Source organism: Pelmatolapia mariae, linkage group LG15 (genome assembly GCF_036321145.2).
Source record: "Pelmatolapia mariae isolate MD_Pm_ZW linkage group LG15, Pm_UMD_F_2, whole genome shotgun sequence".
NCBI lineage: Eukaryota > Metazoa > Chordata > Actinopteri > Cichliformes > Cichlidae > Pelmatolapia > Pelmatolapia mariae.
In genome coordinates this window covers 31,657,388-31,674,709 of record NC_086240.1, presented here as the reverse complement: position 1 = coordinate 31,674,709, position 17,322 = coordinate 31,657,388, and the positions used below count along the sequence as shown (strand labels likewise).

The 17,322-nt window shown below is 40.4% G+C and overlaps 1 protein-coding gene across 1 annotated transcript in view; it reads right to left on the bottom strand.

Moving 5' to 3' along the window:
• Window positions 1-17,322, bottom strand: part of epha7 (eph receptor A7) — a 79,946-nt gene that overhangs the window by 17,942 nt on the left and 44,682 nt on the right. Inside the window, exons 6-8 of the mRNA XM_063494764.1 lie at window positions 4,487-4,611; window positions 3,297-3,465; window positions 124-232 (exon numbers count right to left, since the gene is read on the bottom strand). Coding sequence (XP_063350834.1) covers window positions 124-232; window positions 3,297-3,465; window positions 4,487-4,611 — 403 coding nt within the window. The remainder of the gene's footprint in view (window positions 1-123; window positions 233-3,296; window positions 3,466-4,486; window positions 4,612-17,322) is intronic.

The window sequence follows — 17,322 nt, the reverse complement described above, 5'->3', positions numbered from 1 at the left end:
CATTGTGTGTGTGTGAGTGAGTGACGACTCCACTGGCGTGGAGGCCTTGTGAGTGACAGAAAAGCTAATTGACAAGCGCAGACTCACAGGAGCGGAGAGTCAATGGGGCCCGCGAGAGCGTACCTTCTCCCGATGATGAAGCCAAACACCATGAACACCAGTATGATGGTCCCCGCCACGGCCACCACTGCAATGATGATGACGGGGTTCTGCTCACTAGAGACGATTGCAGCTGATGAAATGGACACACACACCAAAGAAAAACGGAAACACTTTGAGTGAACTTCAGCACATCAGACTACAATCTGCAGGACATTTGGTAATTGAGCCCATTGAGTAGCATGGAGATTGATAACGTGCCCCACCCCCCACCCTTTTCCTAACCTCTGAGAGAGTGGAAGAGGGACGTTTCTATTTTTGAGCTGTCCTTATACACACGGCTCTACTGTTTCAGAAAGTGGGCTTAATAGTCCCAGACGGCGACAGCGATGCCCTTCATCTCAAACAAAGACACATTCAGGTTGAATTGTTTCCCATGCACAGCTCTCACTGTGCGCAGACAGTTTGCACTGACAAACTGGTGAGTGCAATCGTAAAAAGTCAACGTAAGTTGTGTATAAGAAGAGGATACTTGTGCATTTCAGATCAAGTGGATCCGCACTGTGTAAATACTGAGAAATGCAGTATCAGGAAAAAAGGGGAAGTTATAAAAAAAATCTGTCATGTGCCTTTTGTCCAATCAAAAATCAATATTAGCAATCATCTATTTTGAAAAGAATTTTACTGTCATATTACACACTTGCAGGTTTTCCTCTGGAAGCTGTGGTTCACTGTCTCGGTCAAGGACACTATCACAACCATGCCTAGACTGCAAACTTCTAACCTTGATACAGGACACACTCGGCATGTGGTTATGAGTAATTAACGTGTCCTTTTATGCAGAAATGTTTGATGTAAAATGGGCAAGGGTGTAATTTTGGGTGAACAAGCTGGATGGTAGATCTCAAAACTAAAGAGAAATTAATGCAAACGGAGGATTAAATGCGGAAAAAGCTGAAACTTTGGTTTTGGGTACTTTTTAAAAAAAGAAAACAAAAAGGGAAAAAAAAAGAAACAATTCAAGCTTTGTTAATGCTAAAAAAATTAATAAAAAAATATTTACATACTCCAACATTTGGGTTGCCAAGCCGCGAAAAATCCCTTTGGCAGTCTCAGAAAGAACAGTGTGCCTGCTTAAGTTTGGAAAACATGTTAAAGATCCAATATCCATTTATTGTGTTATTCCGTAACAACTCCTTCATTAAAGATTTATTCAAATTCATAACCGCTAATAACTTCCAAACTATTGCTGCTGCTGTTTAAAAAGCATATCATTTGTTCTGTAATATTATAGTAAATTTATAAATATCACAAAAAAAATAAAAAATGGGCATTAACAGTAACCCGGCAATGTTTCTATGTCAACAGAGGGATTGCGACCTTACCTCGTGTACGCCTTTCACAAAATCGTATAACGCCAGACTTTCTGATCCATAACACAAAAACTCCAAAGCGTCATCCCGCTTTCAATAACACACTTTAAAACTCAGGGCTGAGCTAATGTAATGGGTTTATCCTCTCGACACTACAGCAGTTTGTCCTTGTGCTTAGCGATTTTTCCCATGATGTGTTGTCAGCATAAAGTCAAAGTAATTTGTGTTTGCATTGCTTGAAAGCAACTAATTTCCCTGGGCTATTACTACAGTAGAAGGAAATATTAACAAGTTGTGCCTAAATATTTGAGTGGGGAAAACTGTGTTACAGCCACAGAGTCCCATCGTATAAAGCTCATGCTGAATATTTTCGTCATTAGGTGTTTTGAAATAGGATGTGTTCGACACACCCAAAACATCTTTTTTGACTCTAATAGGGATCTCAGACTTAATCAGATAAAATCATAAACTCACCATGAAACTAGAGATTAAAGGGTGCTGAGGGTCATTTTTACTATAGAATTCCATACAATCTGTATAAGATTACCAAAACAAAAAGACAGGAGTTGCCCACTGCTGGCCGTTAGAGAGAATGCAGGTTTCATATGCTTCCGCAGCGCCTTCACTTCAGACTGAAAACTACATCTATCTTTTGTTTACAGTTAGTGCACTGCTGTGGCCCAGCATCAGTTTAACTGGAGTCATACTGCTGCGCCTAACTAAACCACATACTGCTTCCGCCCACATGGATCGACGCTTAACCACAATTAAGTGTAAATTTATTAATTAATTATTTTTTTAATATTAGATTTTTTTTTTTACCTTCGTTATACAGGAAAGGAGGGCTGACAGAGAAAGAATGTGGGTGACTGACACATGCTTAAACCCAGGCCTCTGCAGTAATTGTCGGTATGTAGGTCACCTAATCAACCAGGTGAGCTACTGTGGCAAACTATGTGGTTCATTTTGATCAAAAATAAAGTAATAAATTGTGCAAACCTAATTGCCATTTTGCCCTACTCTCTTATATCACCCTATAAATGTCGCTAAAGTAACACAGAGAAGATTAGAGTCCTCATTGGTGAGGGCCCTAAAGCTAAACCTATGCTATCAGAATATGTAGTTTTTGTGTTTTTTATTGTATAATTGCTCTTCCAAGTCTTGGCAATCAGGGAAAAATAGCCAGTGATACAAACATCACCAACTATTTAAATTGTTTCCAAAAGGAAAAAAGTCATGTTTGCTTTCTCCAAAATATTGGTGTAGTCTTGTAGTGAGGATTTATCCTTCAGGGTGAAAACTTCACCATAGTTTTGTCGTAATCGCAAACTCCACCACATCATAACGTGATGTGCACCCCCCCGATAAATGTACTAACTAACTAACTACAACATAAATAATCATAAACAAAGATTGGGGACCCAGGCAGGAAAAAAGTCCAAGCATGATATTTGTTTCAGCACATAAAATACCAGGACACGACCTTGACTAGGCCACTTACATAAATTAGGTCATAGACTCTATAAAGATTCACTGCCTTGGAGTGTTAGTCCTTGTGATGACTTGATTAAGCAATGGGCAGTCTTACCAACTAGAAAAAAAAGTTATCAACTGCCAGAAAGTTTTATTCTAAGTTTTAAAGTCAGGTACTCTAAATTGCTACACTTGAGTATCACAAAAAGTGAAATATGGTCAGCCTTAATACTTCAGGAATATGGTGAAATCTAAGGAAGTCATAGAGGACAGCCTTTGTTTCTACTTGCGATGATTATTACAACAATGCATAAAACTGTAAAGCACGGTGACAGAAACACTAAGCCCTACCTGTGGCCTCTTCTTTGGTGGTTATCTCTAGTCTAGGCCCAAAGGTGCCATATCCTGCTTCTGTGAAAGCCCTAATCTGGAACACATAGGCTGTGCTGGGCTTTAGGTTGTTCACCGTAGCTGATGTGGACTTTGACCTCACAGTAGAGTAAATCCGGTCCTTCTGATCCTGCACAGGAAAAAAAAAGGTAATTTTACCCATTTTATATAGTATAAGTTGTCTTTATTAGCATTTTGAAATGCTTTCACATTACTGCTGATGACATTTACATTCAAATTTATGTGAGTCACAACTTTTTAAAATGACAAAGTTAAGGCAAATGAAGCTTATTAATAAGAATAATCAGTGACTGAGTTATATCACTGTAGTTTTAGCCTGGCCTTTGTTACGACTTTCAGAATTTATGTCACAAAAATGGTAAACATCACATTTTTTCTGATTGTAGATTCTAGAAGACAAAAAGTTCTAACTGCAATCATTATCTACCATTAGGCAGCATGCCTCGAGGAGAACATAAAGGCATCTGAAAATATCTTTTCCATCAAGGAATACATTTGGATTCACAGGCTGCACGCGCTGTGTGCTTTGCTGTTGATCTGTAAATGTTTTGCTCAGCAAAAGCCCAAATGGAATGCCAGGCTCTGTTACGGGTGCGGTCATTTCTTCCAACTTTCCACTTTTACAGCTGGGCAGACCACAGCCATAGTACGTGACAGAGACTGATTCGTCAGTGTACACAAGAGACTGCGGCCAGCAGGACTGACATCAGCGCTCTGCTACTCTGCCTTTGATTTGCTGGGTTAAATTCGCTTCGTTAAACCTCGCAGCAAAAAGCTGATGCGCTCAGACTTGAAACACAGTGAAGCAGTAGCATAATCTATGCAGAACGGGAAAGGAGATAACAGTAACAGATTACTAATTCTAGCAGAGCAGCAGCCATGGATTGCGCGTGTGCTAACATGTGTGTGGGGGTGGCTGTGAAGGACTATAGCCTGATTAAAATCTTATGAGCATCTCATTCATTATTGCAATTATGAGACAAAGAAGGTACTTGCAGAATCTTGTGCATTCCACTCACAGCCACGTGCAAACAGAATGCAAAATGAGGAGTTGGCAAAAAAAAGAAAAAGAAAAAAAGAAATGGTGCTTCGGGAAGAGACAAAGACAAACAAATGTAGCGCAAACTTACTTTTTCATAATATTTGATCTCATATTCTGTGATGACACCGTTGGGTTGCTGGGGCTCCTGCCAGGAGAGGTGGACGCTGTGCTGCTGCACTCTCTCTTTGATGACCTCGCTGACCTGGGACGGAGCTGTTTAGAGAAGAACATGTCAATAAGTGCAGGGCAAACCCTCTCAGCATGCACAGGCATAAGGCCAGCCGCAAATGAGCCGCACCAGCTCCTCCACCAACACTCGCAGGCCCTCTGTACATGATGAATATTCACATGGACGCTTCTAAATGTTTACACCTCATGATCAAAATTTCAATTACACCATCAACAGCAGAGGGTGGCATTATTCCAGCCAGGAGAAAACCACGATTTGTAGCTCGTGAATGACAGTTCAGTTCAATTACTCCCAACATTTCTAGTGGAACAAGCAGACACTTACTATCCCTCATGACAGAGCTGTTCAGAAAGCCTCTCAGAGGGAGAGGGGTGTACCTGTAACCTCCTGACACCAGTCTTATGCACACCAATTATCTCGGGCTCTTTGCATGACTTATTTTAAGTGTCTGGCTGTCACTTACTGCTGCTACATTTAGTTTTGCTAAACAGTGCACAGACATTTTTTCACTTGTTAATGCCAGTAACAAAGGATAAATGATACACACTTATGTAGACAGATTTTAAGCTAACTTTTGGGCCGTGTAAAATCTCTTCACTGCTGCTTTATCAAATAAAACTGCTACTACAAAATCTTCTGCTGTAATTGCTGTACTCCTGCTCTTTCTATATAGTAATGCTGTGGCCTCATCTACTGCTATTGTCCTTCAGCTTTAAAATTCATAAAACCATAGCTCAAACCAGTCAGCTGAAATGTAGCATAAAAAACCGAAAGGGTTTGGGTCATTTCATTAGATCTGTTGATAGGTAAAATATGCTGTGCAAGACGTATCAACACACGCTGACCACTTCACCTTTTCCTTGTCTGGTATTAAACTGCAGTAGAATCAGCTGTGGTAGGAATTTTTTTATCTGTTGAACAAAGTTTTCTGTAACGTCGAACGTCTTCTAGCTTAGCAGCTGTGTTTGCAGCTTCTCGTACAGCTTCCATTACCTTTACAGTACATCATTATCATCATTTTGATTATAATCACCGTAATTTTACAGCACTTTTCATAAAGACCCCAGTGAGGAAAAAAGAGGGCAAGCTTTTTGGATTAGCAAGCTTCACCCGGAGGAGATGATGCTTTCAAAAAATATGCTTTCTGCAAATCTGCACTCTAAACAGCCCCAAAATCCTTTCTGTAAACATACGGTAAAATCTTGATGACTCACACTCCTCTAGGGGCAAAACATATTAATTAACACATCTTTTCAAGTTTGAGAAAGCTGCCCTGGGGAAAATTTGAACTGTAAGGTAAAAGCCACCTGCCAAAAGCTGTGGTTGGATTTCTTTGCTTGGTCTTTAGATCAGCAACAAGCTTTGAAATGAAGGAAAAGTGTATGAATGAAGAACAAAGATACAAACTGAAATGTACTTATTGACTTAATTTTTTATTTATGTACAAATGTAATGAAAAACAACAACTGCCTTGCCTTTTGGCTGTTTGGAATATGTAAAAAATGTGTCAACCCTGTAGAGACAGTCCCTTCCTGTGAACAAACAGAAGCTGCTAAGTGTCTCTGTCATGCTCAGTGACCCCATGGGAGTTGAACCTCTCTACCCTTAATACAGTCTGACCTTAGATTGTTTTACGATGACCTGCCACTAATGACTCTTGGTGGATTAAAACCTCATTAGGCCTCATCAGCGCTCCTAACAGTAATGCACAAGACAGCAAACACCCGAGACCTTGTCAAAAACCTGCTGTTGTGACATGTTCCCTCATAATCCACCCAAAACAGAGAAATAATGTGTCTTTTCTCAGCACAGTTAGCCAGTCAAAGGGATGACTGAGCTTTCTCTTACAAGTCACAACAAGCAGTTACTGCTGCCTTGGCTTTGGCTGCTTTCTCTCCCCCCATTCCAATTCTGGTTCAGGTGTATAGGTCTAAAACTATGTTTCTTGCCTGTTTGATTCATCCCCAAGTGTTTTAAGTCTTTATTTTTGACATATTTCAAGTGCCTCTAACGGTGCTTATTTCTTTCTATGATATTTTGAAATGTAACACTATCTGTGACTTTCGTTTTACTTTTATGTTTAAACGCAATCAATAACAAAGAAAAAATGCAATTTGGAGAAATAAACTGGAAAATGAGCAATGATCCATGACAGTATTGCAGGTGGCATGCTGCTGTATGGCTTCCAAATATAGAGAAAACTTTTTGTTGGATGATAATACATCCATCACTCTACAGTGATAAAAATTGGAGAGGCAAAAGAAAATCACAATTGTTATTCCCTAAACTTCTGTCCAAAAACATCAGACCTAATAACTCCCATGATACACTAGTTACACCACAGAGACCGGGTGTCTTAAATGTTTAAACTCTGTGCTTTGAATATCCTGAGATATCCTTTTGAGGTACGCTAAAAATAAATTGGAATCCCTTAATTCCCAGTGTTTATTACACAACTTTACTTAAAAGGGCCAAACAGATGTGCTACTGCAGAGTTTCTTCACTCGTATTCTACAAGTTGGTTGGACTTTTGAAATGTCAAAGGTCAGGAAAGGTCAGGAAAATGGTGACAAGGTGGATCTGATTGGCTGCCTGCAAAGGACATCACCTATAAAGAGTCACATGTGACTTGGGTTAGGGTTAACCATAAATAACCTTATTAATACATACACTCTACGCATTAATTCCTGTCCTAGTTACATCCATCATCAGCACCTATTTGTGTGGATCTTTTACGTCCATCGTTTGGTAGGAGGAGCTAAAATGGCTCTTTTGATGTTGAAGGTTGTCGACCACTGGGATAGTTTAACCATGTGCAAAACTCAGATTTGTTCCAAGGATAGACTGGGCCTTTCTTAATATCAGATGTTATTTACTTTCCCTCTTCTAAAGGGATATTCTCTAAAATGCACTTTTCCTTATGCAGCTTTATAATGGTTTTGGTTATGCAAACCAGGCTCTTGTCCTAGGGTACAAAATATGTAACATGTAACCAAAATATCAAACGTGCATAAGTTTTTAAAATATACAGTTCTTGCTGAGAGACAAAGCATTCTTCTCTTCTTCAACTGTGTACTTGTATGAGAGCTGTTATTCTCATGCAGCAGCAGTAATACTGCCTGATCTACAAAGTTAACATAAAGCATGATGAGCTACTTTCCCTCGCAGCTTCTTCTCCCTCCAGTATGTGATGTGAGCTCAGGCACTAGATCTGCCCCATTTAGCCCTGTTGGCCTGTGGATGTATTAGCAATTGCTCAGGTCAAGCCCACCTCCTCCTTTACCCCTTCATGGGTGACAGAGAGCTGGGACCTTATGTTTCCCGAGAGATCATGAGATCAGTGAACAGTATTAGCAAATGTGATGTTCCATGGGCTAAAGGTAATCATTCCACCAGGGTGATTTTCTGAATGATAAAAGAAGTCATTCTGCATTTCTCAGGGATATGAATCCAGACCACAGTTGAACGTTAATTCTAAAGGAAAAAAACATGTTCCTCGGGCTCTCTCTGCCTCCCCCGCGAATCAGTCAGGCGGCACTGTGTGACAGCCATTAATGACTGACTTGATATCATGGAGACTCAAACCAGCCAGCCACTCTCACACTTTTAGCCTACCTGTGGTGCTTAGCACAGTGGAAAATTGTATAATTGTCATGCCAGTCTTAAAGAGACCATTTTGAAAAGCATTTGTGCATTTATTTTGCAATATTAGAAAATGTGTTAGTGACCCTGAACACCTTCTGCGAAGCTAACTGAACCAGAAGCCAGTCGCCACCATGCTCTGAATTTGAATCATCTTATGAATACATTAGACATTGCATTTCTAATATCCTCTTCTTTCATTCCACTAGCTAACTTTGAATCTGATGCAAAGAGCAGAGTGGAGGTAGTTCATTACATAAGCGTCTTTATCTGCCTCTATGCTTGCCTCATGGACCATAGCAATCCTAAAAACTCATATATTAATTATTGCCATTTTCAAGATGTGCTTGTGTATCTTAACGCCTACGGCACCATCTGTGTTGAAATGCAAGAGATTGTTGGTGTTTAACAGTGTTTAAAAGTTTACAGCAGGTTTTTCTTTTTTTTGAACTGGATATTCTAATGTTGTCTGTAGGGAAAAAGTCTTTTCCTGATTCCACAGAAGACTTTTTTTTTTTAACTTTGTGAACCAACTAATGCTAAATAAAAGCATTTACACATAGGTAAACTTATTTTTTCATCTTTGAAATCTTAGGAATCAATGTGACATATACTTTAAAGTACAGTTCAGCTGACTCTGTTCTCCAGCATGTCAAGTGTTTCACACATTGGCAGTAACTGAGCCTTTAACACAATATGTGGGTCTATTCAGTCTCCCTTTTCATCACTGCAGAAACAAATATTTACAGGGCAGCCTTGTTATTACACCAAAGGCTTTTTAACACTTCATCCTCAGCAGCCTGGGAACAAATAACCAGACACAGTTTGGTTTGACACTAACGAGGTATGACATAATCAAGATTAACTCTACTTTATGTTGTGAGTCCCGTAACAGAGATAAAAGCGAGTGCCATTACACATTAGCAGATAAAGAGAAACCAGCTTTTAAGGGCTGATGTTTGCAAATTATCAGAAATATGTCGATTACTTGTTATTGATACAAATCATTAATCTGAAATCGGATTACTGCACATTAAGATAAGTGTTGGCTCTAGCTATTGCTTTACTGTGGCCAAACTCATCACAATGCTGAGCTCAAATCACACATTTATTGAATATTGTTTGTAGGCTGTGTCAGAGAATAGTGATATATAATCTGGGGTGTGATTGGCTGGAGAGGATGCATTCTCTTTTCATCTATATGTCCCTTCCCTGAGTCGAATTCTTTTTTATCAGCAGTAGGGACAACATTGATCTCCACTGATTTATTAATGCAGCAACTTGAAAAAATCTTAAATTCCAAAGAGTAAGCTCATCAGAAACAGCCTGTCAGTGCTAAGCTCAGCTGAAGGAATGTTATTCTGATGTTAGTATGACATTCTTATTTTAACAAACTTACAACCAAAGCCAATTTATATGGACTCTCCATCAGTTTATTCTCATTCTATTCTTAATTTGGACTTTTTAGACAAATCTTAAGTATTTGATCGATTGAGTTGTCTGACTTTTTTTCCCCTCTGTACTTAACTAACAGTCTTCAGCATATCACTCAGTACAAACTCATAGGTCTTCATGTGTTATTTCGTCTGTTTGTAACTAAACAAACTAAGATCAGTCTGATCCCTATAAACAGTTAGCTGTTTATGAATATCTGTGGGTAAGTTAGTTTTTACCAGATGTCAACATACTAGTTAGAATGAGATAGGAGCCTTTTTTAAAAATATAGTGGAATTCTCCTTGAAGGTCAGAGCTAAACCTTCTGGTCAAGTTGTCTTCTTGGTTAAATCTGGCATCTGGCTGCACAGAAAATGGTTGCATCGATTGAGAATAGTACACGGGTCACTGAAAGAGGGCCCCAATTTCTGCCACTCTGTTTCTCCATCAGCCTTCTGCCACTTGCTCCTGGCTGTGTCCTCTCCTGGCGGACAATGGCTGCCTCTCCCTGAGAAAAGTTCACAATTTGAATTTTGCCTAATTTCATGCGACCCCAGCTGATGACATCATCAGCTGCCCAATGTTGTAATGTTGCAACTGCCCACAGACTTGCCCTGCTGTAGTACTTTCTACAGCGCCTCCATCTTACAACAAAACTCACTGCAGACGCAGTCCCTGGTGTGGCGTGGACAGCGAACGAGCCACCTCTGGTCCACCATAGGAGTCAGTTTCACCAGCTGCTGCCAAGTCACTTCGCCATAGACTAACTTATCAGATGATTTTCCTGTTTCTGTTTTTTGCAACTGCTTAGCATACACAAGACCACAGATAAACCACATAGTGGTGGAGTTAGAATACTCTACAGATTTAGGGTAGAATAATGTGGTTTAGAGTTAGCCCCAACAATAACTTCAGAAACTCAAGTTGAATGAACGGTATGCCAAAAAAGCCCACAAAAAACAAATGAAATCATCAGCATCTAAATCAAATCACACTGCTGATCACCTTATTGATGTTTAAAGGTTAAATGGTAACTGGAATCTTTTATTCCATCTCATTATCCTAATTTCGGTTCCCTATCATCGATCATCTGGATTTTGGTCTGACATAATTAAAGTTGCAGCATGGTTACTCATCACTGGCTAACCATAATATTTCAGGAACATGTTGATGGTCCAATCATTCCTATTCACCGCAGATGGTAAGGTGTAAAAATGTACCCTTCAATCGAATGCGTTTGAAAGCACTTTTAAAGAGTCTGACAGAGGACAGAGTGTTCCCTGCATAACAATGCTGGCTGAGGTAGGGACACCTTTTAGTGACCATGCTGGGAGGTCAAAGGATGCTCCGTTTGAAAGCAGTTAGTTTGGCCTGGTGTGAAAGAGACCTAGGCTCTGACAGCTCTGACAGAGAGGGATTATTAACAATGGGAACATCAGATGAATTCACTGCTGACAGCCCAAGTAACCATCGTGATATTGACCTGCACAATTATTTCCCAGTTCATGGAGCCACTATCATATTCACAGCTATGTTTTTTTCTTAAAAGTAACAGACAGAGCTGATATGAAATGATGTTGGATGCGTTTGACCATAAAGTGAGCACTTTTGTTTTAAATGAGAAGTTATTCACTTAATAGAATCCCTCCTTGAATTCTCTCTGCACTCAGGCATTTTTCTTTCTTTTTTTTTTTTAAGTGTGTGAGTCACTGAGTGCATCACGCACCCCTAACAGCTTAAGTATAGCCCTATGTGCTGCTGTGAAGCCAAGAATCGGAATTGCAGTGGAAGGTCAGTGGGGGAAATTGCATTCATGCTACACTGACATGCACACACAAGGCACACTGTGCATGATTACCCCTCCAGTGCCTCCTGACAGGGAGTTCATTTTTACCCACAGTGGAGTTTCATGCTGCTCACTCTCATATAATATCAAAATGCCATTCAATAGTGTAACAGATGCAGAAATCATTGGTCAGCTTTGTTACATAATTGTTAAACCAGCAGGGACCCCGCTTATTGAAGAAGCACTCAGCTTCCCTGTGTCAGTGTCCAAATTAGGGAGCAAGGCTGGCAGCCTATCATCAGCAGCTCACAGCACTTGATGATTTCTTCAAGTCAGCTAGAATCCGGTTTGCAAGAGCCATATTTATTTTTGCTCATGCAAGGCAAAAATAGTGTCATTTTCACTCCAGTGTGTGGTGTATGGAATTTGCATGAGCGTACATTTGCAATGGTGAAATGGCAAACTTAGCCACATGGTGTGATCCTTTTACAAGCCCACATACACACTGGGCTTAAATCGTACTGTAAATAAGACTAGATAAGATCATTGTTTTAAAAGAATATTTTGCATTACAGCCAGAAACCAACCAATATTTAAGTCTAAAAAACCTTAGCTACTAATAATGAGACTGTTATTTAATATGATGCCTGAGCCTGATAATATCTTAACTTTATTACAGCTAAAAAACGACAAGTCCTGCCATCCTCAGTGGTTTGACTATATTCTGGTGGTAAAATTCAATACATAATGCAGTCTGCACTGTTCACAATACACACACACACACACACACACACACACACACACACACACACATATATATATATATATATATATATATATATATATATATATATATATATATGTATGTATTAAACAGCTAACTATAAACAGAACTTCAAACTCTTGTAAAGATGACAGGTTTTGATTGTCAAAGTGGAAGTAGCCTCAGCTTGTTTCTGGTGTTTACATGAGGGTCAAGAAAACTTCAAACGGTACTTCGAGTGGCAGTGGCAGAAAATAAAGTTCAAAGTGAAAAACAAACCAGTGAGTCAGAAACCTCTCCTCTCGTGCCTCATAGCTGTAATCTCACTGGACTAATTCAGATTCAAAGGCTGAGGCCAAATTCTCAGGGACACATATGACCAGATTTAGCAAAGCCAAAGCAATCCTCTCTGCAACTACAAGTGTGTATTTCCTTTCTTTTTCCCCATAAGTTCCCATATAAAATATAAGCAGTGAAGCAGATATGATCGCAGGCAATCAAATCAAGACTTGTTTTAATAATGCCAGGTGTGAACAGTAATTTCCTCCTCTGCCTCACAGAAATCAGGTCATGTTTAGAAAGCCATAACGATTAGCTGGAAAGAAAGAAAACGGCAGTGTGACTCAGAGAACATTGACATGGAACATAAACTAAATGTGTACTGCAGCTTGATTGTGCCAAAACCATGTATTTACCACAGGCATAAAACTGTGCTGCTTGATTTCAAATCCTTAGCCGCTCACATGAGAATCACAGGGACTGGTCGTTTGTAATAACTGTCCCCGGCTGCCAAATACGAATGTTTGTTGACTTATTTTGGCAATTGCAATTATCGTGACATTACACAGCAGGCTCGCATGTGTGTGCTGGATGTAATGTGACGTAACGTGAGGTGGCGAGGAGTGTTAGGATGCAAACGAACACTCAAGAGACGCAGGCTTGTTTCTCGGAGGACGCTGGAAAGACACGACACGGTCAAAAACAGAAGGAAACACTCAGAGTTTTGTTTCCATCTGAAACCACTTAATCAGTACAAATCCCCAGGAACTGCCTGGCTGCGTGATGTAGAGCCTGATATTCTCATTCTTAATTGTTGAATTTCCTGAGATCAGCAGAATTCATTGCCCAGACAGCCTGATGAAGTCATGAAAATATGCCACGCTTGTCCAAATCCCTTTTCGCTGGTAAGCTGTGTTATAATGATGCTATCTAACTCTAGCCCAGTACATGGACTGTCAGTGAGAATATACGGTAAAACAAACAGGCACAGGCCAGATGAGAAATGAAAGCACGGGTACTCGTTATAATGTACAAGCTTGGCTTTGCTTTTCCGCTGCCTCGCTGACCTTTCTGCTACAAGCGGCTGGAAGGCATGTCTTTTCAAATACATGACCAGGCTAAACAGAGATCCACGTTAGCATACGCAGTATTTTTATCATTTATCTTAATGAAACAAAGGCTGCTGAGGGAAAAAAGACAGCGTGGTGAATCTGGATGCTTACAGGAGCTGCTAAGCAGCCAAACGGCCTTCCACCTCTTTGCCTTGCTTAAATGTCAAAGCACAGCCTGAGGGCCCTGCGCTCCAATCTGAAAGCCTGATTGGACATCTGAGCTCCACAGGAATTGATAAGTGAGATAAATTACAAAAAAAAATGGTGCTGTGGACTGATGGCACTCACCAGGTCAGAATCCTGAGGCTGTGCTATTATTTTGAGGTTGCAACCCCTATAGTCACACTTATCAGTGGTTTCACACAGAGGCAGCTGCTCCTAACGCTGCTTTCATTTCCTTATCATCTGCAAATAAACCAAATGTTTGGCATCCAGAATGAGAAATATTAAAATTTCAAATTAGACCCACAGCTGCTGTTTTGCAAAATGGGGGGGGGGGGACGGACATATGATCGCTCAGGGCTGGCACCATAAACATCCATCTATTATAGAAATACATCTGTCATTAGGAAAATTATCATATTAATCAGTGCTCATGTGCTCTTTAATCACAGTCTTGGACAGGCACCATCCGAGGGAAATCACATCCAAGGCCCCTCCAGCCACCTCTGTAATTTTTATATGGCGCTCTCTCACCCTACACACTGCTGATTGCCAGTGGAGCTAGTCCAGGTCTGCAGTTCCCCAAGACACCACACAGTTAAATTAGCATGCAGCGCGATAGAAGTGAAAATGATCCTGCTCCCCCTGTTAAGGACAGCGATGTAGGGTGTATGTCCCCTGGTGCTGTCGTTGGGTTACCAAGAACCTTAAGTTCAGCACTCCACGAGATGAAGTGACAGATGCATATTTTAGGTCTGGGTATTTCAGCACTGGGCTTCTGTTTGGATATTTTATTTTGCAAGAGTACAGAAAACAATGTGCTACACAGCAAGTGGAACAAATCTACATGAGTGCTAATGCATGTCATTCAATGGGGATCACCTTCATCGTGAGAAGAAAAACAAAAAAACAACCAGGACAAATAGAAAAAATAGGCAAATCCTAAATTCTTTAACTCCACCAACCCCTCAGCTCAAGCTCTGCAATCAAGCTTATACAAATGTCTCATATTTTCTTTGAATATCTCAATGATACCATATATTACAGTGTGGATGTAAAGGGAATGTGTCTGCACATTTCCATTTAATTGAATGTTTTTTGTTGTCAACCAAGTAACTATGACATATCTAGCTTTGAGACTTATCTTTCTAAATTATTAAGTGTTGTTCAGTAAACATGAAATATTGATGCTTTTAGTTTACATTTTCAGGCTTTTTGCTCTTAATTTAAAAGGCAGGAGCATGACAGGCACCAAGTCCTCATCTGGGATCAGCTGCTCATCCCACACTGCTCCAAACGTGACTATGCGCACCCCTCCCAAAAATCTAACCACTGGTTCCAGCTTTGAAAAAGATGAAACTGCCATTGCTCACCCAATCCACAAAGCAGAGAGAGAGAGGCGAAGCAATACGAGGAGAAGCAGTAATGCAAAGCCAAGCCGGACTGCCCATAGATGTTTTGTTAAAGAAAGTGTTAAAGGGTATCAAAGTACAGCAACTGCCAAGTCATCAATGATGGAGCGAAGTGAAGCACGACGATCACTGCTGTTGTCAGGTCTTGCTGATAAGCTAAGGTTTGTATTGCAAGGAGAGAAAATAATAATAGTAGTAGTAATAATAATAGTAAATGATTGAATATTTCAGTACAGATTGGAAAAACACAAAAACAGATCTTTAGGTTCTTAAAACAACACAAACTATGTAAAAGCTGCAGAGCTCTGCAGCTTATTTCTCAGTTCCTTTTTCATGTGAAGGTGAAAATAGGGCTTAGATTATTTGATAGATACTGATGTATACATATATGATCAATATGTTGGAGATGATCTGAATTTCCGGTTCTTATGTATATATTACCCCCAGGTCTACAAGCTGTTCCTTCTCGTTTTCGGGCCCCACCCTCCCTCCCTTTTTGCAATTCTTACACTTCTTCCCTTTTCATTAGTACATGGGGATCTGCCAGGCCTGGGAGCCGGCGCCAATCCCCTCCGAGGCCTTCCCCAAACCGCAGCTCAATTCATGCTTAAGGCATTCGCCTTTATCTGTCAAACCTAAAACGAGGATGTGAGCCCAGCTAGTGAGTATACATATACATATTGATCCATATATGCAACCCTCCAAAGTATGTATTCCATTTCACACACTGTGCTCACAAGGATATGGAATATATTTGAATTAGCCAGTCAATGTGGAGCAGAATTATTGAAAAGCCTTAAGGGTAAAAAAAAAGAAGTAGATCCTAAATGATAACAAATTAGTAGAAACTGACATTTCTAACGATGCAGTGACTCCTGATGCCCATGTCACTGACGTCTCTATTTTAGAACTACCTTGTGTCTGAAGTTATTACTGCATAGATGCCACATTTAATATGCCAGTATGTGCATTTAATGTGAATTTTTTAATGTTAACGTAATCCAAACTACATCTGCCGTGTCTGTGTAGCGCCATCTAATTCTGTGTGAGCAACCAGACACTGGATGCTGGCAACAACCTTACGTGGAAAATGCAGAACTCATTTGCCTGCACACGCAGTTTCAGTCAAGCAAGTGCATCTAAAGGAAACCGAGTGGTGCAAAGCCTGCGTAAATGCACCTGGTGATAAAGGGATAAGACTGGAACACCCAACCGAGTCAGCAGCAGCCCTGTAATCAAGGGGACGGCCTGATGCTGGCAGCTACGCTCATGATGAGTAACCCCCGGGCCAGACACTCTACACAGGCCTCCAGCCAGACAGCATGTGGGAGAAAGAAAAAAATAAGATTGCACAAAGGCCTGCTTAGCAGTTGACTACAGTTTTAGGGACTGGCTTTTTGTGTCTGTCATCAGGATGAGCTGTTCTATCACTCAACTGTCTGCTATGAGCTCACTTGATGTCTTCTTTATGCTCAGACAAAAACCAAATGACAGGATGTTAAGGGAACCAGACGGCAGCGCACGAATGCTTACAGCTGGGCGTGTCACTTTGTGCTCAACAAAAATGCATGCCAAGTATATTTGTCCAGAAAGAGTCATTTCTGAACCAATTGCTCATGTGCAACAGCGCACAGAACGAGCTGATCTTTTCAGTGGCTGACCTCCTGAGCAACTGATGACTTCTAAGAACAGAGACAGACACTATATGTGGGTGTGTTTTCATGCTTTTAAAACAATTTAAAAGTTTGTTTTAATCAAATTTATAACTATGATTTATTATCAAGTGTCATGTTAAAGCCGTTTGTGCTACTAAAAGGTTGCAAAGTCTAAGAAGAGCTGAATATTCCCAGACTGCCCTCTACCCTCAACATTTGAACAGCTTTCAACCAAAACTGCGCTGAGTGATCGGCTGCTTGTGGAAACAAAGCCAGCTCTCAGGTTGCCCAGCTGAACTGGGCACAGATCTGCCCCCAGCTTCTCTGTCTTTGCCTTTCAAAGGCATGGACACTGTCCTTTGTCCCATCTACATCAGCCTTATGTGCAGGAGAGACTGCTTATGCAAAGGGGCCCCAGCTATTTTGATAAATTGCAAACCATACTATATCAAAATCCTTACAGGCAAATTTTGTGATTCTGTAGTCCTT